Source organism: Pristiophorus japonicus, unplaced genomic scaffold (assembly GCF_044704955.1).
Source record: "Pristiophorus japonicus isolate sPriJap1 unplaced genomic scaffold, sPriJap1.hap1 HAP1_SCAFFOLD_29, whole genome shotgun sequence".
NCBI classification, from domain to species: domain Eukaryota; kingdom Metazoa; phylum Chordata; class Chondrichthyes; family Pristiophoridae; genus Pristiophorus; species Pristiophorus japonicus.
In genome coordinates, this window is record NW_027252668.1 from 5,334,253 (window position 1) to 5,360,873 (window position 26,621).

At 47.4% G+C, this 26,621-nt stretch overlaps 2 protein-coding genes, 1 long non-coding RNA gene and 1 pseudogene across 3 annotated transcripts; 1 reads left to right on the forward strand and 3 right to left on the reverse strand.

Annotated features, from left to right (window-relative positions):
* Nucleotides 1-248: 248 nt before the first annotated feature.
* Nucleotides 249-5,342, reverse strand: LOC139248253 (uncharacterized). The gene is made up of 3 exons (XR_011591021.1): nt 5,272-5,342; nt 4,426-4,510; nt 249-528 (listed from the first exon to the last, which is right to left on the reverse strand). It is a non-coding gene; the product is annotated as an uncharacterized lncRNA (long non-coding RNA).
* A 6,923-nt stretch (nt 5,343-12,265) lies between these two features.
* LOC139248148 (histone H1-like) lies at nt 12,266-12,796 on the forward strand. Its single transcript, XM_070871895.1, has one exon. It carries the CDS (start codon nt 12,266-12,268, stop codon nt 12,794-12,796), a length of 531 nt encoding a protein of 176 aa, XP_070727996.1.
* A 3,274-nt stretch (nt 12,797-16,070) lies between these two features.
* LOC139248149 (histone H2A type 2-A-like) lies at nt 16,071-16,437 on the reverse strand (annotated as a pseudogene).
* Nucleotides 16,438-16,766: 329 nt separating this feature from the next.
* LOC139248151 (histone H2B-like) lies at nt 16,767-18,589 on the reverse strand. Its single transcript, XM_070871898.1, has 2 exons — nt 18,520-18,589; nt 16,767-18,043 (listed from the first exon to the last, which is right to left on the reverse strand). The coding sequence occupies exons 1-2, from the start codon at nt 18,587-18,589 to the stop codon at nt 17,673-17,675; spliced, it is 441 nt and encodes a 146-aa protein (XP_070727999.1). The 3' UTR covers nt 16,767-17,672.
* Nucleotides 18,590-26,621: the final 8,032 nt, after the last annotated feature.

A 26,621-nucleotide genomic window follows, 5' to 3' on the forward strand; every position in this document is an offset into this window, starting at 1 on the left:
GAAGTCGCTGGTGTATCAGCAGGTGCTGTTTGCTTTTAAAACTCTTCTCACAGTCAGAACATTTAAAAGGTCTCTCCCCAGTGTGAACTCCCTGGTGTCTCAGTAAGGCGGATAACTGAGTGAATCCCTTCCCACACTCTGTGCAGATGAACGGCCTCTCCCCAGTGGGAACTTGCTGGTGTGTCAGCAGGTGGGATGATGCAGTGAATCCCTTCCCACAGTCGGAGTAGGTAAATGGCTGCTGCATTTTCAGCTGGGACGGGTAGTTGAATCGTTTCCCACAGTCCTCACATTTACATGGTTTCTCCCCAATGTGACTGCGCTTGTGTCTCTCCAGGTTGGATGATTGGCTGAAGCCTTGTCCACACACACAGCACGTGTACCGTTTCTCCCCACTGTGAACGGTGCCTTCTGCTTCCATGGTCAAAAGCTGATGATATTTCGGTCCCGATGTATCGAGTGACTGTCAGATCTTGAAGTGATGTTTGGTTTGAGCTTCCAGTCTACAAATCCTCCCCTTTTAATACCCTATAAAGTGAATTTCAAACAGGAAAAAGGGAATGTGAGAGACAACCCACAAAAACACAAAGGCAGGTTATGAAATTGAGCTTGATGAAGTTGGTCATTTGTGGGGCCAGCACTAGAAAAAAGTGACAATGAAAGCTGCCGGATTGTCATAAAAACACATCTGGGTCACGACTGTCCTTCAGGGAAGGGAACCCACCTCCCGTGACAGTCCCACATGGGAAATTGTTGGTCCCACTGGGCCCAGAAGTACTGGGGGTGAAACCCAGCAGCTTCTCCCTCCTCCCCACTCCAGCTCAAACTGATACAACAAACAGACCCACACAGGAGGTCAGGGAGAGACTTCCACATCCAGCGCCCTCCCTGATAGAGCGACTGGGAATTGCTGGGCCTGCTGCATAAATGCAAGTGGTGTGCGGGTGGCACTGCCCCCGGGGTTTGCTGGTGCCAGGCTTGGCGGCTCTGACTCGGGGCCTGAGAGCTGCACTCAGTGTTACCCGGGGCCCGAGAGCTGCACTGGATGTTGCCCGGGGCCCGTGAGCTGCACTGGGTGTTGCCCGGGGCCCGAGAGCTGCACTGGGTGTTGCCTGGGGCCCGAGAGCTGCTCTGGGTGTTGCCCGGGGCCCCAAGAGCTGCTCTGGGTGTTGCCCGGGGCCAGAGAGCTGCACTGGGTGTTGCCCGGGGCCCGAGAGCTGCACTGGGTGTTACCCGGGGCCCGAGAGTTGCACTGGGTGTTGCCCGGGGCCCGAGAGCCGCACTGGGCGAAAAAACAGGCAGACAAAAAGCAGGAAACTGTCGACCAATTAGCCCAACATCTGTGGTTGGGAAAATGTTGGGAGTCCATTATTAAAGAAGCAGTAGCAGGACATTTAGAAAAGCAAAATTCGGTCAGGCAGAGTCAGCAAGGATTAGTGAAGGGGAAATTAAGTTTGACAAATTTGCTGGAATTCTTTGAGCATGTAATGAACAGGGTGGATAAAGTGGATGTGGTGTAATTGGACTTCCAGAAGGCATTTGACAAGGTGCCACATAACAGGTTACTGCACAAGATAAAAGTTCACGGGGTTGGGGGTAATATATTAGCATGGATTGAGGATTGGCTAACTAACAGAAAACAGAGAGTCAGGATAAATGGTTCATTCTTGGGTTGGCAATCAGTAACTAGTGGGGTGCCACAGGGATCAGTGCTGGGACCCCAACTATTTACAATCTATATTAACGACTTGGAAGAAGGGACCGAGTGTAACGTAGCCAAGTTTGCTGATGATACAAAGATGGGAGGAAAAGCAATGTGTGAGGAGGACACAAAGAATATGCAAAAGGACAGAGTTAGGCTCAGTGAGTGGGCAAAAATTTGGCATGTGGAGTATAATGTTGGAAATTGTGAGGTCATGCACTTCGGCAGAAAAAAAATCAAAGAGCAAGTTATTATTTAAATAGAGAAAGATTGCAAAGTGCTGCAGTACAGCGGGACCTGGGGGTACTTGTGCATGAAACACAAAAGGTTAGTATGCAGGTAAAGCAAGTGATCAGGAAGGCCAATGGAATCTTGACCTTTATTGCAAAGGGGCTGGAGTATAAAAGCAGGGAAGTCTTGCTACAGTTATACAGGTTACAGGTTATTGGTGAGGCCACACCTGGAATACTGCATGCAGTTTTGGTATCCATATTTATGAAAGGATATAGTTGCTTTGGAGGCAGTTCAGAGAAGGTTCATTAGGTTGATTCCGGAGAGGAAGGGATTGACTTATGAGAAGAGGTTGGGCCTCTACTCATTGGAATTCAGAAGAATGAATGAGAGGTGATTTATCGAAATGTATAAGATTATGAGGGGGCTTGACAAGGTGGATGCAGAGAGAATGTTTTCACTGATAGGGGAGACTAGAACTAGGGGGCATAATCTTAGAATAAGGGGCTATCCATTTAAAACTGAGATGAGGGGGAATTCCTTCTCTCAGAGGGTTGTAAATCTGTGGAATTCGCTGCCTCAGAGAGCTGTGGAAGCTGGGACATTGAATATATTTAAGATCGAGATAGACAGTTTATTAACTGATAAGGGAATAAGAGGTTATGGGGAGCGGGCATGGAATTGGACCTGAGTCCATGATCGGAGCAGTCATGATCGTATTAAATGGCGGAGCAGGCTTGAGGGGCCGTATGGCCTACTCCTGCTCCTATTTTTTAATGTTCTCATTTTCTTATATTGTGGGTGTCTGGTATATGAATGTGGATTGACTCTGTATCTGCCCATCTCTGGTATGTGGATGAGGGTTTTACTGTGTGTGTCAGTTTCTAATACGAGAGTGTGGGTTTTATCCTGTACCTGTCAATTTCTGGTAATTGCCTGTGGGTTTCATTCTGTATCTTTCCATTCCTGGTGTGCGAGTGTGTGTGTTTTGTGCTCTATCTGTCCATCTCTGTTATGTGAATGTGAGCTCTACTTCATACCCGTCATTCTCCAGTATGTTAGTATTGTTTTACTGTGTACCACCAATTCCTGATAGGGTATTCGTTTTACTTTCTGTTAATTTTTGTTATGGAGGTGAGTGTTTATGCTGAATCTGTCAGTCTCTGGTAAATGAGTCTGAGTTTCACTCTGTATCTATCTGTCTCTAGTATGTGAGTGTGGGCCTTTCTCTGTATCTCTCCATTTCTGTTATGGGAGTCTGGGTTTTATTCTGCACCTGTCAAGTTCTGATATGTGATTGTGGGTTCTTACTCTATACCTGCCAGTTTCTGATTAATTGAGAGTGGGCTTTTCTTTGTTCCTGTCAGTTTCTGGTATGGAAGAGATGTCTTTACTCTGTATCTGTCAAGTACTGATAAGTGAATATGGCATTTCACTGTATCTTCAATTTATGTTATGTGAATGTGGATTTTAATATGTCAGCCTCTGATATGTGAGTGTGGGTTTTATACTATATCTCAGCCTCTGATATGAGAGTGTGGGTTTTATACTGTATTTCAGTCTCTGATATGTGAGTGTGGGTTTTATACTGTATCCTCAGTCTCTGATGTGCGAGTGTGTGAATTATTCTGTACCTGTCAGGTTTTGGTATGTGTGTTGAGGTTTAATCTGTGCCTCTAAGTTTCTGCAATGTTGGCTGGGTTTAATCTGTACCTATTTGTTCCTGCTACTTGATTGTGTGTTTTAGTCTGTACCTGTCAGTTCCTGCTGTGTGAGTGTGGAATTTACTCTGTATCTGGTATGTGAACGTGAGGATCAATTTTACTTTTTACCTGTATTTCTCTGATATGGGAGTGAAGATTTTGCCTTCTACCTGTCATTTTTATGATGTGTGCGTGTGGGTTTTACTCTGCCCCTATCAGTTTCTGCGATGCAAGTACCAATTTTACTTACTGCCTTTCAGTTTTTGGATATGTGCACATGGGATTTACACTTTACCTGTCACTCTCTGGTGTGCAAGTGCGGATTTTATTCTGTTACTGTCACTTTCATATATGTGTGTGTCTGTGTTGTATACTGTATCTCAGTCTATGGTACAGGAATGTGGGTTTTATTCTGCACCTGTCATCTTCTGGTATGTTCGGGGGGTTAAATACTGAATCCGTCAGATTCTGAAATGTGAATATGGCTTTTGCTCTGTACCCGTCAGCTTCTGATATGCGAGTATGGTTTATACCATCTATTTGTTATTTGTTCTGATAGGTGTTTTATTCTCTATCTGCCAGTTTCTGGCAAGTGAGTGTGGGTGTTTAATGTACCTGCCAGTGTGATGGTGAAACAGCATCTGATTCTACTGCTCCTTTTGGCTGTAAGATTCACAATGTAACTCTGCCACTTCGGATCACTGTGGGACTGACTGATTCTGCTGCCTGTGATAATAGGATTGAGGCCAGTTCTGTGTCCCTACGCTCTGTGAGTGATAATGTACTTACTGTGCAGGAGAAGGAGCTGCCTGAACTGTTCCTCGTGTTCCGTGTGGAGGAAAGCTCACATTTGTTCTGGCTGAAGAATATTGCTCTGAGAATAATCATACAAGAACAATATTAGTCACAAGATATAGATACAGGTGAAGATTATGATGGATCTGAGGGAGCAACAATGTATCTCTCGATCACCAGCAACACGGTTCTGGAGAACTCAATGCACCAAACAATATAACCAGTTTTAAAATATTTTCTCCCACACTCCTCTCCTGCAATAGATGCACTGTGTGAAACTCCTCACATCCTCACTGCCAGGCTGTGTTTCCACTGTTCACTGTCCAAGAACAACAGATACAGTGAGATTGGAACTGAATCAGGAACATTCACTACTGATTTGGGGAAAGGAAGCAGCAATGATTTGAAAGAGCGAGGTGATTTACTTTCTCTGTTATCTTACACTGTCCACACACAATCTGAGAATGGCCTCTCCCTTCCCCCACTCACTCCATGTTCCGGAACTAGTTCCTGCTCCACTCTGCCTCTGACAAGCAAACAGCCCCCGACGGAACTAAACCAGGAACGTTCACTCCTGGTTCGGAGAGAGAAAGCAGCAATGATTGTAAACCGCAGATTCTGCCCATTCTGTCTCCCTTCCCCCTGGACACACACTGTCCACACACAGCCCGAGAATGGCCTCTCCCTCCCCCCACTCACTGACACTGGTTCTTGCTCCACTCCGCCCCTTACACACAGCCCCCGACTCCCCCCAGACTCAGTGCCGGTCTCTGAGCCCATCTGCGGACACGCTCCCAAAGCGCTGCGCTGCTATAAGGAGGCTGCTGCTCGCTGCCTTGCCGCGGGCTCTCCATTTCCAGCTGTTTGAAACCATCTTCTTCCACTCACTGAGTGAATGGCGATCACAGGCAGGACTGGGGAGGGGAGGGCGCATGCGCTCTTCTGCTCACTGGGAATCGACACACGGGGGTGGGGCTGAGCCGCGCATGCGCAGCTCTCTGTAATAATTCAGTCTGTAAAAATCAAAGTGCACTTTTCCCAATTTACTTTTATCAGAATCTGAACAAAGGAACTGGGCCTGGGGGGAAAGGACAGAGAATGATTAAAGCTGGGAGCCTTGTCCCTTGGAAATGCTCAATTTGGGATCATTCCGTGCAGGGTGTTTATATAACATAAGAACAGAAGAATTAGGAACAGGAGTGGGCCATCTAGCCCCTCGAGCCTGCTCCGCCATTCAACAAGATCATGGCTGATCTGGCCGTGGACTCAGCTCCACTTACCCGCCCGCTCTCCATAACCCTTAATTCCCTTCTTGGTTAAAAATCTATCTATCTGTGATTTGAATACATTCAATGAGCTAGTCTCAACTGCTTCCATGGGCAGAGAATTCCACAGATTCACAACCCTCTGGGAGAAGAAATTCCTTCTCAACTCGGTTTTAAATTGGCTCCCCCGTATTTTGAGGCTGTGTCCCCTAGTTCTAGTCTCCCCGACCAGTGGAAACAACCTCTCTGCCTCTATCTTGTCTATCCCTTTCATTATTTTAAATGTTTCTATAAGATCACCCCTCTTCCTTCTGAACTCCAACGAGTAAAGACCCAGTCTACTCAATCTATCATCATAAGGTAACTCCCTCATCTCCAGAATCAGCCTAGTGAATCGTCTCTATACCGTCTCCAAGGCTAGTATATCCTTCCTTAAGTAAGGTGACCAAAACTGCACGCAGTACTCCAGGTGCGGCCTCACCAATACCCTATACAGTTGCAGCAGGACCTCTCTGCTTTTGTACTCCATCCCTCTCGCAATGAAGGCCAACATTCCATTCGCCTTCCTGATTATCTGCTGCACCTGCAAACTAACTTTTTGGGATTCATGCACAAGGCCACGCGGCCGATGCCATCGAGTCGCTAAAAACAGCTCTGGGCCCCGACTACATTAGGTGCATCGAGGAGGCTCAAGCACGTGGGGAGATCCCATCCGAACTGACCCCCGTCCAGACGGAATTCCTCATCGGCGCCAAACCCTCGGGGGCCGGCGCCTCACAACTTGAGCCGCTTCGGGGAAATCCCCTCCGTGCCTTTCAGTTCCGCGCGGAGGGGTTTCCTGTACGGGCTGCTCCTGCACACTCTCAACTTTGCCATCCTCGCCGGCCGTCCGGACACGCCATGGCGTACCATCTTGCCGTCCGGAGGAGGTGGGGGTACCCGATGGAGGGCACTCTATGCAGGGGTCCTCCCACTATTCATCGGGGACTTGGCCTGGAGGGTGGTGCACGGAGCAGTGCCGTGCAACAAATTTTTAAGCCGGTTCACGGACTCCCAGGCCGCCTGCAATTTCTGCGGTCTGGAGGAGTCCGTGTTCCATGTTTTTATTGAATGCACGAGGTTGCAGCCCCTGTTCCACTATTTGAAGGGGCTGCTCCTGAAATTCTGGCTGCACTTCAGTCCCACTCTCCTGATCTTTGGGCACCCTGTGCGGAGGGGAGCGGGTAGGTCCGAGGGCCTCCTCGTAGGACTGCTCCTGGGCACGGCCAAGGGTGCCATCAGCCGGTCCAGGCAGCGGGCGGTCGAGGGGGTCGTTCAACCTGACTGCCTGCCTCTCTTCCGCTCTTACATCCGATCCAGGGTGTCCTTGGAGATGGAGCACGCGGTGTCCACCGGTACGCTCGCGGCCTTCCGCGAGAGGTGGGCACCGGAGGGACTGGAGTGCATCATCACGCCCGGCAACCAAATTTTAATTTGATTTTACGTTTTAAAGTTTAATTTGTTTTAATTGCCGGTGCTTTTAGTGTCCCCCTCTCCTTTTCTAGGGGGCACTGGAAAAAGGAAAAATTTGATTTTAGTGCCCCAAAAAAAAAAAAACCACAAAAAAAAATAAATAAAAAAGGGGCCTTGTAAATGTCTTGTGTGTGTCATCCAGGTCGGGTGGCACGGATACATGTTTTATGTTTTTGCAGTTTAACTCAAAAGAGTTTCATGCACAAGGCCACGCGGCCGATGCCATCGAGTCGCTAAAAACAGCTCTGGGCCCCGACTCCATTAGGTGCATCGAGGAGGCTCAAGCACGTGGGGAGATCCCATCCGAACTGACCCCCGTCCAGACGGAATTCCTCATCGGCGCCAAACCCTCGGGGGCCGGCGCCTCACAACTTGAGCCGCTTCGGGGAAATCCCCTCCGTGCCTTTCAGTTCCGCGCGGAGGGGTTTCCTGTACGGGCTGCTCCTGCACACTCTCAACTTTGCCATCCTCGCCGGCCGTCCGGACACGCCATGGCGTACCATCTTGCCGTCCGGAGGAGGTGGGGGTACCCGATGGAGGGCACTCTATGCAGGGGTCCTCCCACTATTCATCGGGGACTTGGCCTGGAGGGTGGTGCACGGAGCAGTGCCGTGCAACAAATTTTTAAGCCGGTTCACGGACTCCCAGGCCGCCTGCAATTTCTGCGGTCTGGAGGAGTCCGTGTTCCATGTTTTTATTGAATGCACGAGGTTGCAGCCCCTGTTCCACTATTTGAAGGGGCTGCTCCTGAAATTCTGGCTGCACTTCAGTCCCACTCTCCTGATCTTTGGGCACCCTGTGCGGAGGGGAGCGGGTAGGTCCGAAGGCCTCATCGTAGGACTGCTCCTGGGCACGGCCAAGGGTGCCATCAGCCGGTCCAGGCAGCGGGCGGTCGAGGGGGTCGTTCAACCTGACTGCCTGCCTCTCTTCCGCTCTTACATCCGGTCCAGGGTGTCCTTGGAGATGGAGCACGCGGTGTCCACCGGTACGCTCGCGGCCTTCCGCGAGAGGTGGGCACCGGAGGGACTGGAGTGCATCATCACGCCCGGCAACCAAATTTTAATTTGATTTTACGTTTTAAAGTTAATATGTTTTAATTGCCGGTGCTTTTAGTGTCCCCTTCCCTTTTATAGGGGGCACTGGGGAAAAATTGTGATTTTAGTGCCCAAAAAAAAAACCAAAAAAAGAAAAACACAAAAAAAAAAGGGGGGGAAAAAAAAGGGCCTTGTAAATGTCTGGAGTGTCACCCAGGTCGGGTGGCACTCTTTAATGTTTTATGTTTTCGCAGATAAACTCAAAAGAGTTTCATGCACAAGGCCACGCGGCCGATGCCATCGAGTCGCTAAAAACAGCTCTGGGCCCCGACTCCATTAGGTGCATCGAGGAGGCTCAAGCACGTGGGGAGATCCCATCCGAACTGACCCCCGTCCAGACGGAATTCCTCATCGGCACCAAACCCTCACAACTTGAGCCGCTTCGGGGAAATCCCCTCCGTGCCTTTCAGTTCCGCGCGGAGGGGTTTCCTGTACGGGCTGCTCCTGCACACTCTCAACTTTGCCATCCTCGCCGGACGTCCGGACACGCCATGGCGTACCATCTTGCCGTCCGGAGGAGGTGGGGGTACCCGATGGAGGTCACTCTATGCAGGGGTCCTCCCACTATTCATCGGGGACTTGGCCTGGAGGGTGGTGCACGGAGCAGTGCCGTGCAACAAATTTTTAAGCCGGTTCACGGACTCCCAGGCCGCCTGCAATTTCTGCGGTCAGGAGGAGTCCGTGTTCCAAGTTTTTATTGAGTGCACGAGGTTGCAGCCCCTGTTCCATTATTTGAAGGGGCTGCTCCTGAAATTCTGGCTGCACTTCAGTCCCACTCTTTGGGCACCCTGTGCGGAGGGGAGCGGGTAGGTCCAAGGGCCTCCTCGTAGGACTGCTCCTGGGCACGGCCAAGGGTGCCATCAGCCGGTCCAGGCAGCGGGCGGTCGAGGGGGTCGTTCAACCTGACTGCCTGCCTCTCTTCCGCTCTTACATCCGGTCCAGGGTGTCCTTGGAGATGGAGCACGCGGTGTCTACCGGTATGCTCGCGGCCTTCCGTGAGAGGTGGGCACCGGAGGGACTGGAGTGCATCATCACGCCCGGCAACCAAATTTTAATTTGATTTTACGTTTTAAAGTTTAATTTGTTTTAATTGCCGGTGTTTTTAGTGTCCCCTTCCCTTTTATAGGGGGCACTGGGGAAAAAAGGTGATTTTAGTGCCCCAAAAAAAACCCCCCAAAAAAAACCACAAAAAAGAAAAAAAGGGCCTTGTAAATGTCTGCTGTGTCATCCAGGGCGGGTGGCACGGTTTAATGTTTTATGTTTTACAGGTAGACTCTAAAAGAGTTTCATGCACAAGGACCCCCAGGTCCCTCTGCACCGCAGCATGTTGTAATTTCTCCCCATTCAGCCGTCTTCACAAAACAATCCTGCAAAAACATCGGAGGGATGAGGGAGTGGGAGTTTTTGCTGGGACCGCGCAGGAGTTAATATCTGACAGAAATATTTTGAGATTAGTTTAATTAGAGTCAAACACTCGGTCACTGAGATTAATATCGAAGTGGATAATCAAGAGGTTATATGTAGGGAGGAACTTATTACAATCACTATCACGAATGAAGTAGTACTCGGTGAAATAATGGGACGAAAGATGGACAAGTCACCTGGAATTGATGGCTTACATCCTGTGGTCTTATGAAATGTGGCTGTAGAGATAGTGGATGCATTGTTTGTAATCTACCAAAAGTCCCTGGATTCTGGGGTGGTCCCAGCAGATTGGAAAACTGCAAATGTAACACCCTTATTTAAAAAAGGAGCCAGCCAAAAAGCAGGAAACTATCACCCAGTTAACCTAACATCTGTCATTGGGAAAATGCTGGAGTCCATTATTAAGGAAGCAGTAGCAGGACATTTGGAAAAGCATGATTCAATCAAGCAGAGTCAGCATGGTTTTATGAAAGGGAAATCATGTTTGACAAAATAGCTGGAGTTCTTTGAGGATGTAACGAGCAGGGTGGATAAGGGGGAACCAGTGGATGTGGTGTATTTGGATTTTCAGAAGGCATTCGATAAAGTGCCACATAAGAGGTTACTGCACAAGATAAAAGCCCATGGGATTGGGAATAATATATGCTTGGATAGAGGATTGGCTAACGAACAGAAAACAGAGAGTTGGCAAACAGTAACTAGTGGGGTGTCGCAGGGATTGGTGCTGGGTACTCAACTATTTACAATCAATATTAATGACTTGGATGACGGGATCACGTTTAATTTAGCCAAGTTCGCCGATGATACAAAGATGGGTGGGAAAGCAAATTGTGAGGAAGACACAAAAAATCTGCAAAGGAATATAGACAGGCTAAGTGAGTGAGCATAAATGTGGCCCATAAGAACATAAGAAATAGGAGCAGGAGTAGGCCATATAGTCTCTCGAGCCTGGTCTGCCATTTAGTGTGATCATGGCTAATCCGATCATGGACTCAGGTCCACTTCCAGATGATGTATAATGTGGGAAAATGTGAGGTTATCCACTTTGGCAGAAATAATAGAAAAGCAAATTATAATTTAAATAGAGAAAAATTACAATGTGCCGCAGTACAAAGCGATCTGGGGATCCTTGTGCATGAAACACAAAAAGTTCGCATGCAGGTACAGCAAGTAATCAGGAAGGCAAATGAAATGTTGGCCTTTATTACAAGGGGGATAGAGGATAAAAACAGAGAAGTCCTGCTACAACTGTACAGGGTATTGGTGAGGCCACATCTGGAGTACTGTGTACAGTTTTGGTCTCCGTATTTAAGGAAGGATATACTTGCATTGGAGGCTGTTCAGAGAAGGTTCACTCAGTTGATTCCGAAGATGAGGCGATTGACTTATGAGGATAGGTTTGAGTAGATTGGGCCGAAAAACATTGGAGTTCAGAAGAATGAGAGGTGATCTTATTGAAACTTATAAGATAATGAGGGGACTTGACAAGGTGGATACAGAGAGGATATTTCCACTCATATGGGGCAACTAAAACTAGGGGACATAATCTTAGAATTAGGGGCTGCCCATTTAAAACTGGGAAGAGGAGGAATTTCTTCTCTCAGAGGGTTGTAAATCTATGGAATTATCTGCGCCAGAAAGCTGTGGCGTCTGGGTCATAGAATATATTTAAGGCGGAAACAGACAGATTTTTGAGCGATAATGGAGTAAAGGTGTTGTGTGTGGAGAAAGAGTCAGACTGAACACTGTGAGCTCAAAGTAAAGTGTGACCTTTGTCTTTGATTGCAGGTCTCCAGAGTGCCTCTCGAACCTGGGAAGCCTCCTTAAATACCTGTGCTCCCAAAGGATTATGGGATCCTTGGGACTCCAGGGGATGAGCCCTCTGGTGACTGTACAGAGTAAATACAAGTATACAGATATAACAAAAGGGTTATGCGGAGCGGGCAGGGAAGTGGAGCTGAGTCCATGATCAGATCAGCCATGATTTTATTGAATGGCAGAGCACGCTCGAGGGACCAAATGGCCTACTCCTGCTCTGATCACAGCCAAGCGAGTGATAAATGTGGGACACTGTTTCTCTCATTCTCTGACACTGTCCCGCAGTGTGGGATTCATAATGTGTCTATCTGGTACAATATCAGTGAGAGAGAAGACTTCATCTTCTGTCTCTCCAGAATAAAACGGGACTTCACAGGTCAGTCTGGAACTGATACTGTGCATGTCTTTTTGTGTCTCACCGCCCTACCTCGCACTCTCCTGTCTCTCGCTCAGACCTCTCCATTCTCTCAGCCTCTCTGTTGCTATCCGCTCTCTCTTGTACTGGTTGTGAAGGCGGGATACTGTTATTTAGCATGATGTGGAAACACTGTTGGAAGTGCAAGACGGATAATGTCTCTGGTGCAATACGTGAAGGTGTAGCACTGTTACTGAGCGTATTATGGAGACACTGATACAAAGTGTAAAACTGATACTGTATCTGTCTGTGTCTGGGCGACCAACATCCTCAAGGTTGTGTCCGATGGCAAGGATCGCAGAAGAATGTCCCTGGCCACGATAAAGAAGGCTCTGGCGGCCAAAGGCGTGGATGTGGAGAAGCGTGGGTCCCAGATCAGATTCAATAATCAGAAGAATGTGATGAATGGCTCCCTGAAGCAGATCAAGGGCACGGGCGCCGCGGGCTCCTTCAAAATCGCTAAGACAGATCCCCAGGAGAAAGTGGGAAAGAAGGTGAAGAAGCCAGCAGCCAAGAAAGCAGCAGCCAAGAAATCTCCAGCAAAGAAAGCAGCAGCTAAGAAAACGAGCACCAAGAAGGCACCAACAGCAAAAAAGACAGCGAAAGGACCGGCTGGGAAGAAGGTGGCGGTGAAGAATCCCAAGAGCCCCAAGAAAGTGAAGGCGGCCAAAAAGGTGGAGAACCCGAGGATCAAGGCCACGTCCAAATCAGCAAAGGTCAAGAAAGCAGCGCTCCAAAAAGTAAATAAAAAGGCAACTTCTAAACATTTAAACCCAAAGGCTCTTCTCAGAGCCACCCACGCCTCTCAGAAAAGAGCTGATCCCGGAATCAAATAATCCCTGTCCCGGGCTCAGATTCCAGAAAGAAATCATTGAAAATGACCCCGGGATCCCTTGTGACTCGTTGCCATTGGCTGCACCCAACTCCGCCCCCCCCCCAGTGTCTGCACCCACCCTCCCCCAGTGTCTGCACCCACCCGTCCCCCAGTGCCTGCACCCACCCATCCCCCAGTGTCTGCACCCGCACCACCCCCAGTGTCTCCATCCACCCCTGCCCCAGTGTCTGCACCCACCCCTCCCCCAGTGTCTGCACCCGCCCCTCCCCCAGTGTCTGCACACCCCCCCCCCCAGTGTCTGCAGCCCCCCCCCCCCCCCCCCCCCACAGTGTCTGCACCCGCCCATCCCCCAGTGCCTACAATAAAGCACAGAGAATGGGATGTCCGGCCCGGGCCTCACTGTAACTGGGGTTTGAGTCCGGCTCCAGTCTCAGTTCCTGGTCATTGTCATTTCACAGATTCAGGGGGAAGAGTCTCTGTAAGACGGTGGGACTGGCGGCGATACTCCGCCTCACAACTCAAACCCCAAACACCCAATTCTCCAAATCAGCTGGAATAAGGTGTTTGTAAAGTGCTGAACCTGTCTGTGAGAGGAGATGGAATAAGGTCTGAGATTGACAGCGAACGGAGTATATAGGCGGGAATATTCCTGATTGTTAATTGTACCGGGACCTTATTTAAAAGCTTCTGGTCCCTGGAAGCCTTGAATATGAATTCCGAGTCTGTAAGGGTTTGTGCGAAGCACTGTGTATCGGTTGTATTGTGGAGAAAACAATTTGAAATTGGCGGTTGCAGAAAGCTGGAGGTGGAGCTGGAAGATCAGAGACGGCGCTCTGCTCTGTCTCTCAATCTTGATTCTGTCTCCTCCCCTGCCGCGCTCTCTGTTTAATCTCTCACTCTGTCTCCTCCCCTTCCCGCCTCTCTCACTCTGCGTTTTCTCAGTCAGGTCCGGGCCGGCTCTATAAAAAAGGAGCCAGGAGCAGTTGGTTCCTCATTCAGCGACAGTTTGAGTGAAGAATCATCATGTCTGGACGAGGAAAAGGAGGCAAAGGACTGGGCAAAGGCGGAGCCAAGCGGCACCGTAAAGTGCTCCGTGATAACATCCAGGGCATCACCAAACCCGCCATCCGCCGCCTGGCTCGCCGTGGCGGTGTCAAGCGGATCTCAGGCCTGATCTACGAGGAGACCCGCGGGGTGCTGAAGGTTTTCCTGGAGAATGTCATCAGGGACGCCGTCACCTACACCGAGCACGCCAAGCGCAAGACGGTCACTGCCATGGATGTGGTGTATGCTCTCAAACGGCAGGGCCGCACCCTCTATGGATTCGGCGGCTGAACAACTCCACCCTTTCCACCCACCACAACAAAGGCTCTTTTAAGAGCCACCCACCGCCTCACAGAGAGAGCAGTGACATTGGGATGGCAATGTGGACAGTTTGGTTGCGAAATTATTTCAACTATTTATTTAATGGAAAATAACACTCTGATTTATATAGCGCTTTACACGGCCATCGGACTTCTCAAAACCAATGAAGTACTTTTGGCGTGTAGTGGCTGTAGGAATATGGGAATTATTAAATATTTTAGAACATTGTTTTAATATGAGATCAGAAACTCCGGGTGTCCCGGTCACAATGAGCGGGCGGGGATACACGGTCTGCTTTACCCGACATTACAGTCTCCCCTCACAGATAATCCTGTAATGCTGTGAGCTTTGTGTGACAATCGGTGAAACGGGACGGCACTGGCGGGATGGATGCGGGACTTTGTGTTTACAGGATGCAGTGACCGGGGAATTATTCCCACCCGGTACAGACCCATCAGGGAATGGGACAGAATTAAAACCGGAATGTTAAAGAGAATGGGATTGGTGATTTATACTGGCGCACCATCGAGGCGAGAAAGAGCCGGATTCTTAAATTGCTGGCGGGAAATTAGAGTTTCTTTAATCTCTGTTCGTTGAGACTCTGAAATTGGCGGGCTGTTTGAAATTGACGAACTGTCAGTTTCATTTCAGTCAATCATGGCCCAGTAATCCCCGCCCTTCCCTTTCGCTCTCGGTGATTGGTTGAAACATGATTGGCGGTCGGGCTGTGACCAATCACAGCCCAGGGGCGGGCCCTGATAGACACATTTAAAAGGACTATTCCCAGTCCGTGTGTCCCAGATTGTGCTGAGATCTGTTCAGAAAATGGCTAGGACCAAGCAGACAGCGCGCAAATCGACCGGAGGGAAAGCTCCTCGCAAACAGCTGGCGACCAAAGCGGCCCGGAAGAGCGCTCCGGCCACGGGCGGAGTGAAGAAGCCTCATCGCTACAGACCCGGCACCGTGGCTCTGAGGGAGATCCGCCGCTACCAGAAATCCACCGAGCTGCTGATCCGCAAGCTGCCCTTCCAGCGCCTGGTGCGGGAGATCGCTCAGGACTTCAAGACCGACCTGCGCTTCCAGAGTTCGGCCGTCATGGCCCTGCAGGAGGCCAGCGAGGCTTACCTGGTGGGGCTCTTTGAGGACACCAACCTGTGCGCCATCCACGCCAAGCGAGTCACCATCATGCCCAAAGATATCCAGCTGGCCCGCCGCATCCGCGGGGAGCGCGCCTAGACTCCCCCTGCCCGGGCTCCAAGCTTTAGCACCAAATGCAACAACGGCTCTTTTCAGAGCCACCAAATCAGCAAAGGAAAGAGCTGCGACCGGCTTCAGGCAAACTGTCCTATGTACACATCGTGCATGTCTTGTAGTGTTACTATAACTGGGGCTTTATGGAGTGCAGGCGGTGAATATCTGACGTTGCTGCGTTGCTCCACGTTTTAATCTGAGTCAGATGCCCAGTATACCGACTGCACCCGCCCAATGTGGGTCGCTAACTATAAGTGGGAGATCTGATAGTGTATTGATCCCACTGCACATACCGGAACAGATTCCAGAGAGGGAACGAACTGCCTGTAATCTATCGCCCCTTTACGTAAATTTAAAAAAAAAAGGGTAAAAGTCCGCATGGATCAATGTGTTCAAATGTATATATTTCTCCCTGTGGAATTATTGCCTCAATAAAAGACTGAGCCCATCAACCGCTCATTCCTTTATACTCGGCTCTTTCATATTCGGCTGTCCCAACATGTTCAATGACTAGCGGTCTCACGTTCAGCTTCCGTCTGTTTTGTATTAAATTAGATCAGGGACAATTGTGATCCACAGAACAGAAAGCAGCCCTTTCACAGATAGTTTGGGTGGCTCTGAAAAGAGCCTTTGGGTTATTAGATTAAATGCTGTCCGCTTTACTTGCTCTTGGGCGCACTCGCGGTTTTCTTGGGCAGCAGCACAGCCTGGATATTAGGCAGCACCCCGCCCTGAGCGATGGTCACCTTTCCCAGCAGCTTGTTGAGCTCATCGTCGTTGCGGATGGCCAGCTGTAGGTGTCTGGGGATGATGCGGGTCGTCTTGTTGCCGGCCAGTTCCAGGATTTCAGCGGTCAGATACTCGAGCACAGCAGCCATGTAGACCGGGGCTCCGGCACCCACACGCTCAGCGTAGTTGCCCTTTCGCAGGAGCCTGTGAACACGGCCCACAGGGAACTGCAGTCCGGCCCGGGAGGAGCGAGACTTGGCCCCGAACTTTACCACCGGTTTTTCCTCTCCTAGACATTTCCACAATCCACACGTTCCAAAAAAGAATGAGAAACTCCTCCCACATCTGCCTTTCTTGTACCTTCTGTAGGAATGCAGGGATCGAATTTGTGATTGGTCGCTCGGTGGTGAATTTCATTGGTCTTTGCAGATGACCAATCACAGTCTGTTTAGCCCACCAATGAAAGTAGGGCGGAAATTACTGTCTCCAACAGTCAGAATAACGATTTTTAATTCAAAAACCGCGCCAAGAAAATTTAAGAGCGGATTATGTTAATATAAATTCACCATTAGTCAAAGACTTCCCAACACGTTTTAATTAATTTTGTCTTTTACATATTCCCCTTGCAAGTTCCAGGCTGTTACAATCAGGATTAAATTCGGGTACTATTTCAAACTGTCTAATGGGCGGGAATCAATCCCCACCGATTCTGTACCGGGACACATTCCAACTCAATCTTTGTAAAAGTTGGGTTTCACAGATTATCGATCCTGCAAAGGCGGGAGTGAGCCCAGAACTGGGAGTCCTTCTGTGAAAAGAGAAGAGGAACAGAGTGTTCAAACTTGCCCCGGTTCTGATCTCTGTAAGAACTCCCATTCTGGGTTGTTACACTGCGGGGAGTGTCGGCTTAATAAACGGACTGACCCGCAACAGGAATGGAAAAATAAACTTGAAAAGGGCTTGCGAGAGAGAATGTGTGACTGAAATCTGAGTCTCAGCCCCTCAACAAGCTCCTAATTCGGCAGGCGGTGTAAATGAACGGGACTGAGAGCAAAGGGAAACAGCGACCAGGGGCCGTGTTTGTAGTTGGCGGAAAATTTCAGCGATGCTAAGGTGGAACTGGACAGTGAAACTGATATCTGAGAATTCAAAACTAAATCTGCAGCTGGAAGTGTAAAAGTTCTCAAACATACTTGTTCTCTACCACAGAAAATTGTTGAGGCCAATTCACTAAATATATTGAAAAAGGAGTTGGATGTAGTCCTTACTACTAGGGGGAATCAAGGGGTATGGTGAGAAAGCAGGAATGGGGTACTGAAGTTGCATGTTCAGCCATGAACTCATTGAATGGCGGTGCAGGCTCGAAGGGCCGAATGGCCTACTCCTGCACCTATTTTCTGTTTCTAGGAAATAATTACAGTAAACCGAGTCTAAAGGGAGATGCGTTTGTGCAGCTCTTTCAGAGAGGTTGTGGGTGGCTCTTAAAAGAGCCGTTGTGTTTGGGGTTTGATCTGTCAGGACAGCGGGCAGTCTCACTTGGAGCTGGTGTACTTGGTCACCGCCTTTGTCCCTTCCAACACGGCGTGCTTGGCCAGCTCCCCAGGCAGCAGCAGGCGCACGGCCATCTGGATCTCCCGGGAACTGATGGTGCGGCGCTTGTTGTAATGGGCCAGGCGGGAAGCCTCACCCGCGATGCGCTCGAAAATATCGCTCACAAACGAGTTCATGATGCCCATGGCCTTGGAGGAGATGCCGGTGTCGGGGTGAACCTGCTTCATCACTTTGTAGATGTAGATGGCGTAACTCTCCTTCCTCGACCTTCTGCGCCTCTTGCCGCTCTTCGCTGGGGTTTTCTTGATTACTTTCTTGGCGCCTTTCTTGGTGGGACCTGTTCTCTTTTCGTCTTTTTTTAAAATTTCAAAATATACTTTATTCATGTAAAAAATTTGTACAGTACATTCAAAAGCAGTTCAGTATGTTTAACTGCAGTCAGCAATCCCACACACTACATTTAGGTGCTGACGGCAGTTCCTTTCGATGCATTTCCTTGCTTTTCATTTCAAGTACAATTTGGTACAATACGGGATACCTTGTAGTACATTCAACAAAATTACATTAAATGTGTCACTATACATTACACGGAATGGGTGACGGTACATTTACATTTTTTTTTCTTTTCAACGTGCATTACCAAACAGACCTTACATTGTACATGGCACTACATAGGTGTTGACAGATCATGGTGCTCCATGTACACGAAAAAGAAGTTGCACGTACAGCCCGAGGGGAGTTTTGTACTGATTCCTGCCCCCGGGTTTACCGTGGCAGAAGGGCTTTAAACTGTGGCCCTTCCCCACCGTGCCTTTGCGGCGGCTGCACCAATTTTAAGTGCGTCCCTCAGCACGTAATCCTGGATATTGGATTGCGCCAGGTTCTCTTCGTCAGCCATCATCTCGTTCAGTCAGGCGCAGATTTGGGGAAACTCTGCTCCGAGCCCGTATCATATCGGCAGCCCCACACTCCGCCCACAGCCCTATGCTAATGAGGGATGGGCGAAGGCAATGGTTGTGATTGGCTTGTCAATATCCATTGTTCAGTATCTCGCTGATTGGATGTTTAAAGAGACGAATCAAATTTGTTGCTCGCCACAATCTCAAATTCTTGAATGAGGTCATTAGTTGCAACACCTCCTGATTTTACTCTGTTTTTTATGTGTTTCTGTTCTGCTATCAGGCAAAAATCTTACGAAGAAGGTTCATGTATTTTTTCCTATATAATCTGAACAGCAAGCTCGCTGCTCTGTTTGCCGATCTAGATTTTTACATGTTCAACAGACATTGACCGGATAATATGCGAGATTGACTGAGGGTGACTTCTGGTCAGGAAACTCCCAGTTTATCAACCGTTGGGACTTAACATTATGTAGAAAAATACTGACTTGGATTTATTTAGCGCCTTTCACGACCTGCTTCACATCCAATGAAATACTTTTTGAAGAGTAGGCACTGATGTAATGTAACGCGGTAGCCATTTTGGGAACCGCAAGCTCCCACAAACAGCAACATGATAATGGTCAAATGATCTGTTGTGTTGTGTTGATCGAGGGATAAATATTGCCCAAGACACGCGATAACTCCCCATATTTCTATGAGATCTTTTGTGTCCAGCTGAGAGAGCAGACGGTGGCTCGGCTTAACGTCTTATCCGATCGATGTCACCTCCGACAATGTAGCGCTCCATCAACACTGCACTGGAGTTTCAGCCTAGATTTTTCTGCTCAAGACCCTGGAGTGGGACTTGAACCCACAACTTTCTGACTCAAAAGTGAGGGTGCTCCCAACTGAAGCACAGCTGATAAGATTGTGATCAATAGATCAGTTTCTTCAGACAGTAACCAGCCCTTTCATAGATAGAGTGGGTGGCTCTGAAAAGAACCAACGTGGTATTAGATTAAATCTTGTCCACTTTCCTTGTTCTTGCTGAACCCAGCCTTGGATTTCTTTGTCAGAAGCACTGCCTGGATATTGGGCAGTTCAGCCATGATCCTATTGAATTGTGGAGCAGGCTCCAGAGTCCTTTTGGCCTTCTCCTATTTCTTATAGCTGTCAGTCGCTGATATGTGAGTGTTGTTTTTTTACCTCAGTTACAGGTAGGCGAACTTGGGTTTTATTATACACCTGTCAAATTCTGGTATGTGATTATCATTCTGTTTCTGTCTGTCTCTGTGATATGTGTGTGGGTTTATTCTGCACCTTGTCAATTTCTGTATGGGAGTGCGTGTTTTATTCTCCACCTGGCAGCCTCTGGTATGATAGTGTGGGATTTCATCTGTACCTGTCCATCTGTGGCTGGTATATGACAGTGGGGTTTAATCTGTCATTTCTGGGATGTGAGTGTGGGGTATAATCTGTACCTGTCATTTCTGGTATGTGATTGTGGGGTTTAATCTGTACCTTTCAGTTTCTGATATGTGAGTTGTGTGTTTTATTCTGTACATGTCAATTTCTGGTATGCGAGTGTTGGATTTATTTTATACCCATCAGTCTCTCGTATGCGAGTGTGGAGTTTAATCTCCATCTGTCTGATTCTGGTCTGAGAGTTGGGTTTCATCTGTACCTGGCAGGTTCTGATATGTAAGTGTGGGGTTTATTCTGTACCTATCTGCCAGAGTATGTGAGTGTAACGTTTATTCTGTACCTGTCAGTGAGTGTGGGGGATATTCGGTACCTCTTCGCTTCAGGTATGTGAGTGTTAGATTTAGTCTATACCTGTTGTTTCTGGTATACAAATGTTGTGTTAATTCTGTACCTGTCAGTTTCCACTTTGTGACTGTGGGGTTATTCTGTAGCTGTCTGTCTCTGGTATATGAGTGTGGGGATTAATCTGTACCTGTCATTTCTGGTATGTGAGCGTGGGTTTAATAAAAATCTGCAGCGGTCAGATATTGGTGTGTGAATATGGGTTTTATTCTGTATCTATAATTTTCTGGTATGTGAGGGTGGGCTTTTCTCTATCTTTCTGGCTTTGGTATGTGAGAATGGGATTTAATCTGTACCTGTCGTTTCTGGTGAGTATTGGGTATAATCTGTACCTGTAGGATTTCCTCGCATTCTGTCAACTCCTGCTACAAAGTTTTTACCCTGAATTTGTCAGTTTTTGATATGGGAGTGCGGGTTTCACTTTGTACCTGTCAGCATTTTATGTGTGAGTATGAGTGTTTCCCTGTATATATCTGTCTCTGGTGTGTGAGGGTGGGATTTTCCCTGTATATATCTGTCTCTGGTGTGTGAGGGTATGATTTTCTCTGTATATACCTGTCTCTGGTGTGTGATGGTTGGATTTTCTCTGTATATATCTGTCTCTGGTGTGTAGCGTGGGATTTTCCCTGTATATATCTGTCTCTGGTGTGTGAGGGTGGGATTTTCCCTGTATATATCTGTCTCTGATGTGTGTGTGTGGGATTTTCCTTGTATATATCTGTCTCTGGTGTGTGAGGATGGAATTTTCCCTGAATGTATAAGTCTCTGGTGTGTGAGGGTGGGATTTTCCCTGTATATATCTGTCTCGTGTGTGAGGGTGTGATTTTCTCTGTATATATCTGTCTCTCGTGTGTGAGGTTGGGATTTTCCCTGTATAGTTGTGTCTCTGGTGTGTGAGAGAGGGATTTTTCCTGTATATATACAGTCTCCGCTATGTGAGGGTGGGATTTTCCCTGTACATATCAATCTCTGGTATGTGAGTGTGAAATTTTCCCAGTATATATCTGTCCCTGGTGCGTGAGGGTGGGACTTTCCATGCTTATATCTGTCTCTTGTATGTGAGGGTGGGATTTGTCCTATATGGATCTGTCTTTGGTATGTGAGGATAGGATTTTCTCTGTGCATATCTGTCTCTGGTATTTGAGGGTGGGATTTTCCCTGTATATATCTGTCTCTCGTGTGTGAGGGTGGGATTTTCTCTGTATATATCTGTCTCTGGTGTGTGAGGGTGGGATTTTCCCTGTACATATCAATCTCTGGTATGTGAGGGTGGAATTTTCCCTGTATATATCTGTCTCTGGTGTGTGAGGGTGGGATTTTCCTTGTATTTTTTCTGTCTCTGGTGTGTGAGGGTGAGATTTTCCCTGTATATATCTGTCTCTGGTATGTGAGGGAGGGATTTTCTCTGTTTATACCTGTCTCTGGTGTGTGAGGCTGAGATTTTCCCTGTATATATATACAGTCTCCGGTATGTGAGGGTGGGATTTCTCCTGTATATATCGGTCTCCGATATGTGAGGGTGGAATTTTCTCTGTATATAATCGGTCTCTGCTATGTGAGGGTGGGATTTTCTATGTGTATATCTGTCTGGTTTGAGAGTGCGGGATTTTCTCTGTATATATCTGTCTGGTGTGTAAGGGTGGGATTTATTCTCTATATATCTGGCTCTGCTATGTGATGGTGGGATGTTCTCTGTACATATCTGTCACTGGTAAGTGAGTGTGGGATTTTTCCTGTATATACCTGTCTCTGGTGTGTGAGGGTGGAATTTGCCCTGTATATATCTGTCTCTGGTATGTGAGGCTGGGATTTTCCCTGTATATATCTGTCTCTGGTGTGTGAGGGTGGGATTTTCCTTCTATATATCTGTCTCTGGTGTGTGAGGGTGGGATTTTCCCTGTAGATATGCAGTCTCCGGTATTTGAGTGTGGGATTTTCCCTGAATATATTCTGTCTCTTGTGTGTGAGGGTGGGAATTTCTCTGTATATAATCGGTCTCTGGTGCGTGAGGGTGGGATTTTCAATGCTTATATCTGTCTCTGGTATGTGAGGGTGGGATTTTCCTTGTATATATCTGTCACTGGTATGTGAGGGTGGGATGTTCCCTGTATATATCTGTTTCTGGTGAGTGAGGGTGGGCTTTTCACTGTATATATCTGTCTCTGGTGTGTGAGGGTGGGATTTTCCCTGTATATATCTGTCTCTGGAGTGTGAGGGGGAGATTTTCCCTGCATATATCTGTCTGCTGTGTGAGGGTGTGATTTTCCCTATTTATATCTGTCACTGGTGTGTGAGGCTGGGATTTGCTCTGTATATATCTGTCTCTGGTGTGTGAGGGTGAGATTTGCTATGTATATATCTGTCTGGTATGTGAGGGTGGGATTGTCTATGTATATATCTGTCTCTGGTATGTGAGGGTGGGATTGTCTCTGTATATATCTGTCTCGTCTGTGAGGGTCGGATTTTTTCTGTAGAGATCTGTCTCTGGTATGTAAGGGTGGCATTTTCCTTGTATATATCTGTCTCTGGTGTGTGAGGATGGAATTTTCCCTGAATATATAAGTCTCTGGGGTGTGAGGGTGGGATTTTCCCTGTATATATCTGTCTCATGTGCGAGGATGTGATTTTCTCTGTATATATCTGTCTCGTGTGTGAGGTTGGGATTTTCCCTGTATAGTTGTGTCTCTGGTGTGTGAAGGTGGGATTTTCCCTGTACATATACAGTCTCCGGAATGTGAGAGTGGGATTTTCCCTGTATATATCGGTCTCTGGTATGTGAGGGTGAAATTTTCCCTGTATATAACTGTCTCTGGTCTGTGTGGGTGTGATTTTCCCTGTATAAATCTGTCTCTGGTGTGTGAGGGTGGGATTTTCCTTGTATTTTTTCTGTCTCTGGTCTGTGAGGGTGGGATTTTCCCTGTATAATTCTGTCTCTGGTGTGTGAAGGTGGGATTTTCTCTGTATATAATCGGTCTCTGGTATGTGAGGGTGGGATTTTCTATGTATATATCTGTCTGGTTTGTGAGGGCGGGATTTTCTCTGTATATATCTGTCTCTGGTATTTGAGGGTGGGATTTTCCCTATATATATCTGTCTCTGGTGTGTGAGGGTGGGATTTTCCCTGTATATATCTGTCTCTGGTGTGTGAGGGTGGGATTTTGCATGCTTATATCTGTCTCTGGTATGTGAGGGAGGGATTTTCTGTGTATATACCTGTCTCTGGTATGTGAGGGAGGGATTTTCTCTGTATATATACAGTCTCCGGAATGTGAGAGTGGGATTTTCCCTGTATATATCGGTCTCTGGTATGTGAGGGTGAAATTTTCCCTGTATATAACTGTCTCTGGTCTGTGTGGGTGTGATTTTCCCTGTATAAATCTGTCTCTGGTGTGTGAGGGTGGGATTTTCCTTGTACTTTTTCTGTCTCTGATCTGTGAGGGTGGGATTTTCCCTGTATAATTCTGTCTCTGGTGTGTGAAGGTGGGATTTTCTCTATATATAATCGGTCTCTGGTATGTGAGGGTGGGATTTTCTATGTATATATCTGTCTGGTTTGTGAGGGCGGGATTTTCTCTGTATATATCTGTCTCTGGTATTTGAGGGTGGGATTTTCCCTATATATATCTGTCTCTGGTGTGTGAGGGTGGGATTTTCCCTGTATATATCTGTCTCTGGTGTGTGAGGGTGGGATTTTGCATGCTTATATCTGTCTCTGGTATGTGAGGGAGGGATTTTCTGTGTATATACCTGTCTCTGGTATGTGAGGGAGGGATTTTCTCTGTATATATACAGTCTCCGGTATGTGAGGGTGGGATTTCCCCTGCATATATCGGTCTCCGATATGTGAGGGTGGAATTTTCTCTGTATATAATCGGTCTCTGCTATGTGAGGGTGGGATTTTCTATGTGTATATCTGTCTGGTTTGTGAGTGCGGGATTCTCTCTGTATGTATCTGTCTGGTGTGTAAGGGTGGGATTTATTCTCTATATATCTGGCTCTGCTATGTGATGGTGGGATGTTCCCTGTACATATCTGTCATTGGTACGTGAGGGTGGGATTTTCACTGTATATACCTGTCTCTGGTGTGTGAGAGTGGGATTTTCCATGCTTATATCTGTCTCTGGTATGTGAGGGTGGGATTTGTCCTGTATGGATCTGTCTCTGGTGTGTGATGATGGGATTTTCACTGTATACACCTGTCTCTGGTATGTGAGGCTGGGATTTTCCCTGTATATATCAATCTCTGGTATGTGAGGGTGGGATTTTCTCTGTATATAATTGGTCTCTGGTTTGTGATGGTGGGATTTTCCCTGTCTATATCTGTCTCTGGTGTGTGAGGTTGGTATTTTCTATGTATATATCTGTCTCTGGTGTGAGGGAGTGGAATTTTCCCAATATATATCTGTCTCTGGTGTGTGAGGGTGGAATTTGCCATGTATATATCTGTCTCTGGTATGTGAGGGTGGGATTGTCTCTGTATATATCTGTCTCTAGTGTGTGAGGGTGGGCTTTTCTCTGTATATATCGGTCTCTGGTGTGAGGGTGGGATTTTCTCTGTATTATCTGTCTCATCTGTGAGGGTCGGATTTTTTCTGTAGAGATCTGTCTCTGGTATGTAAGGTTGGGATTTTCCTTGCATATATAAGTCTCTGGTGTGTGAGGGTGGGATTTTCCCTGTATATATCTGTCTCGAGTGTGAGGGTGTGATTTTCTCTGTATATATCTGTCTCTCGTGTGTGAGGGTGGGATTTCCTCTGTATGTATCTGTCTCTGGTATGTGAGGGTGGGATTTTCTCTGTGGATATCTGTCTCTGGTGTGTGAGAGTGGGATTATCCCGGTATATATCTGTCGCTGGTGTGTGAGGGTGGGATTTTCCCTGTATAGTTGTGTCTCTGGTGTGTAAGAGAGGGATTTTCCCTGTGTATATGTACAGTCTCCGGTATGTGAGGGTGAGATTTTCCCTGTACATATCAATCTCTGGTATGAGTGTGTAATTTTCCCAGTATATATCTGTCTCTGGTCTGTGTGGGTGTGATTTTCCCTGTATAAATCTGTCTCTGGTGTGTGAGGGTGGGATTTTCCTTGTATTTTTTCTGTCTCTGGTCTGTGAGGGTGGGATTTTCCCTGTATAATTCTGTCTCTGGTGTGTGAAGGTGGGATTTTCTCTGTATATAATCGGTCTCTGGTATGTGAGGGTGGGATTTTCTATGTATATATCTGTCTGGTTTGTGAGGGCGGGATTTTCTCTGTATATATCTGTCTCTGGTATTTGAGGGTGGGATTTTCCCTATATATATCTGTCTCTGGTGTGTGATGGTGGGATTTTCCCTGTATATATCTGTCTCTGGTGTGTGAGGGTGGGATTTTGCATGCTTATATCTGTCTCTGGTATGTGAGGGAGGGATTTTCTGTGTATATACCTGTCTCTGGTATATGAGGGAGGGATTTTCTCTGTATATATACAGTCTCCGGTATGTGAGGGTGGGATTTCCCCTGCATATATCGGTCTCCGATATGTAAGGGTGGAATTTTCTCTGTATATAATCGGTCTCTGCTATGTGAGGGTGGGATTTTCTATGTGTATATCTGTCTGGTTTGTGAGTGCGGGATTCTCTCTGTATGTATCTGTCTGGTGTGTAAGGGTGGGATTTATTCTCTATATATCTGGCTCTGCTATGTGATGGTGGGATGTTCCCTGTACATATCTGTCATTGGTACGTGAGGGTGGGATTTTCACTGTATATACCTGTCTCTGGTGTGTGAGGGTGGGATTTTCCATGCTTATATCTGTCTCTGGTATGTGAGGGTGGGATTTGTCCTGTATGGATCTGTCTCTGGTGTGTGATGATGGGATTTTCACTGTATACACCTGTCTCTGGTATGTGAGGCTGGGATTTTCCCTGTATATATCAATCTCTGGTATGTGAGGGTGGGATTTTCTCTGTATATAATTGGTCTCTGGTTTGTGATGGTGGGATTTTCCCTGTCTATATCTGTCTCTGGTGTGTGAGGTTGGTATTTTCTATGTATATATCTGTCTCTGGTGTGAGGGAGTGGAATTTTCCCAATATATATCTGTCTCTGGTGTGTGAGGGTGGAATTTGCCATGTATATATCTGTCTCTGGTATGTGAGGGTGGGATTGTCTCTGTATATATCTGTCTCTAGTGTGTGAGGGTGGGCTTTTCTCTGTATATATCGGTCTCTGGTGTGAGGGTGGGA

Coding starts and splice junctions, on each gene's coding strand:
- LOC139248148 (XM_070871895.1), top strand. CDS start 12,266: ATGTCCCTGGCCACGATAAAGAAGGCTCTGGCGGCCAAAGGCGTGGAT.
- LOC139248151 (XM_070871898.1), bottom strand. CDS start 18,589: ATGGCTGACGAAGAGAACCTGGCGCAATCCAATATCCAGGATTACGTG. Junction 18,044..18,519: donor GAGGGACGCACTTAAAATTG/GTGCAGCCGCCG, acceptor TTTTAAAAAAAG/ACGAAAAGAGAACAGGTCCC.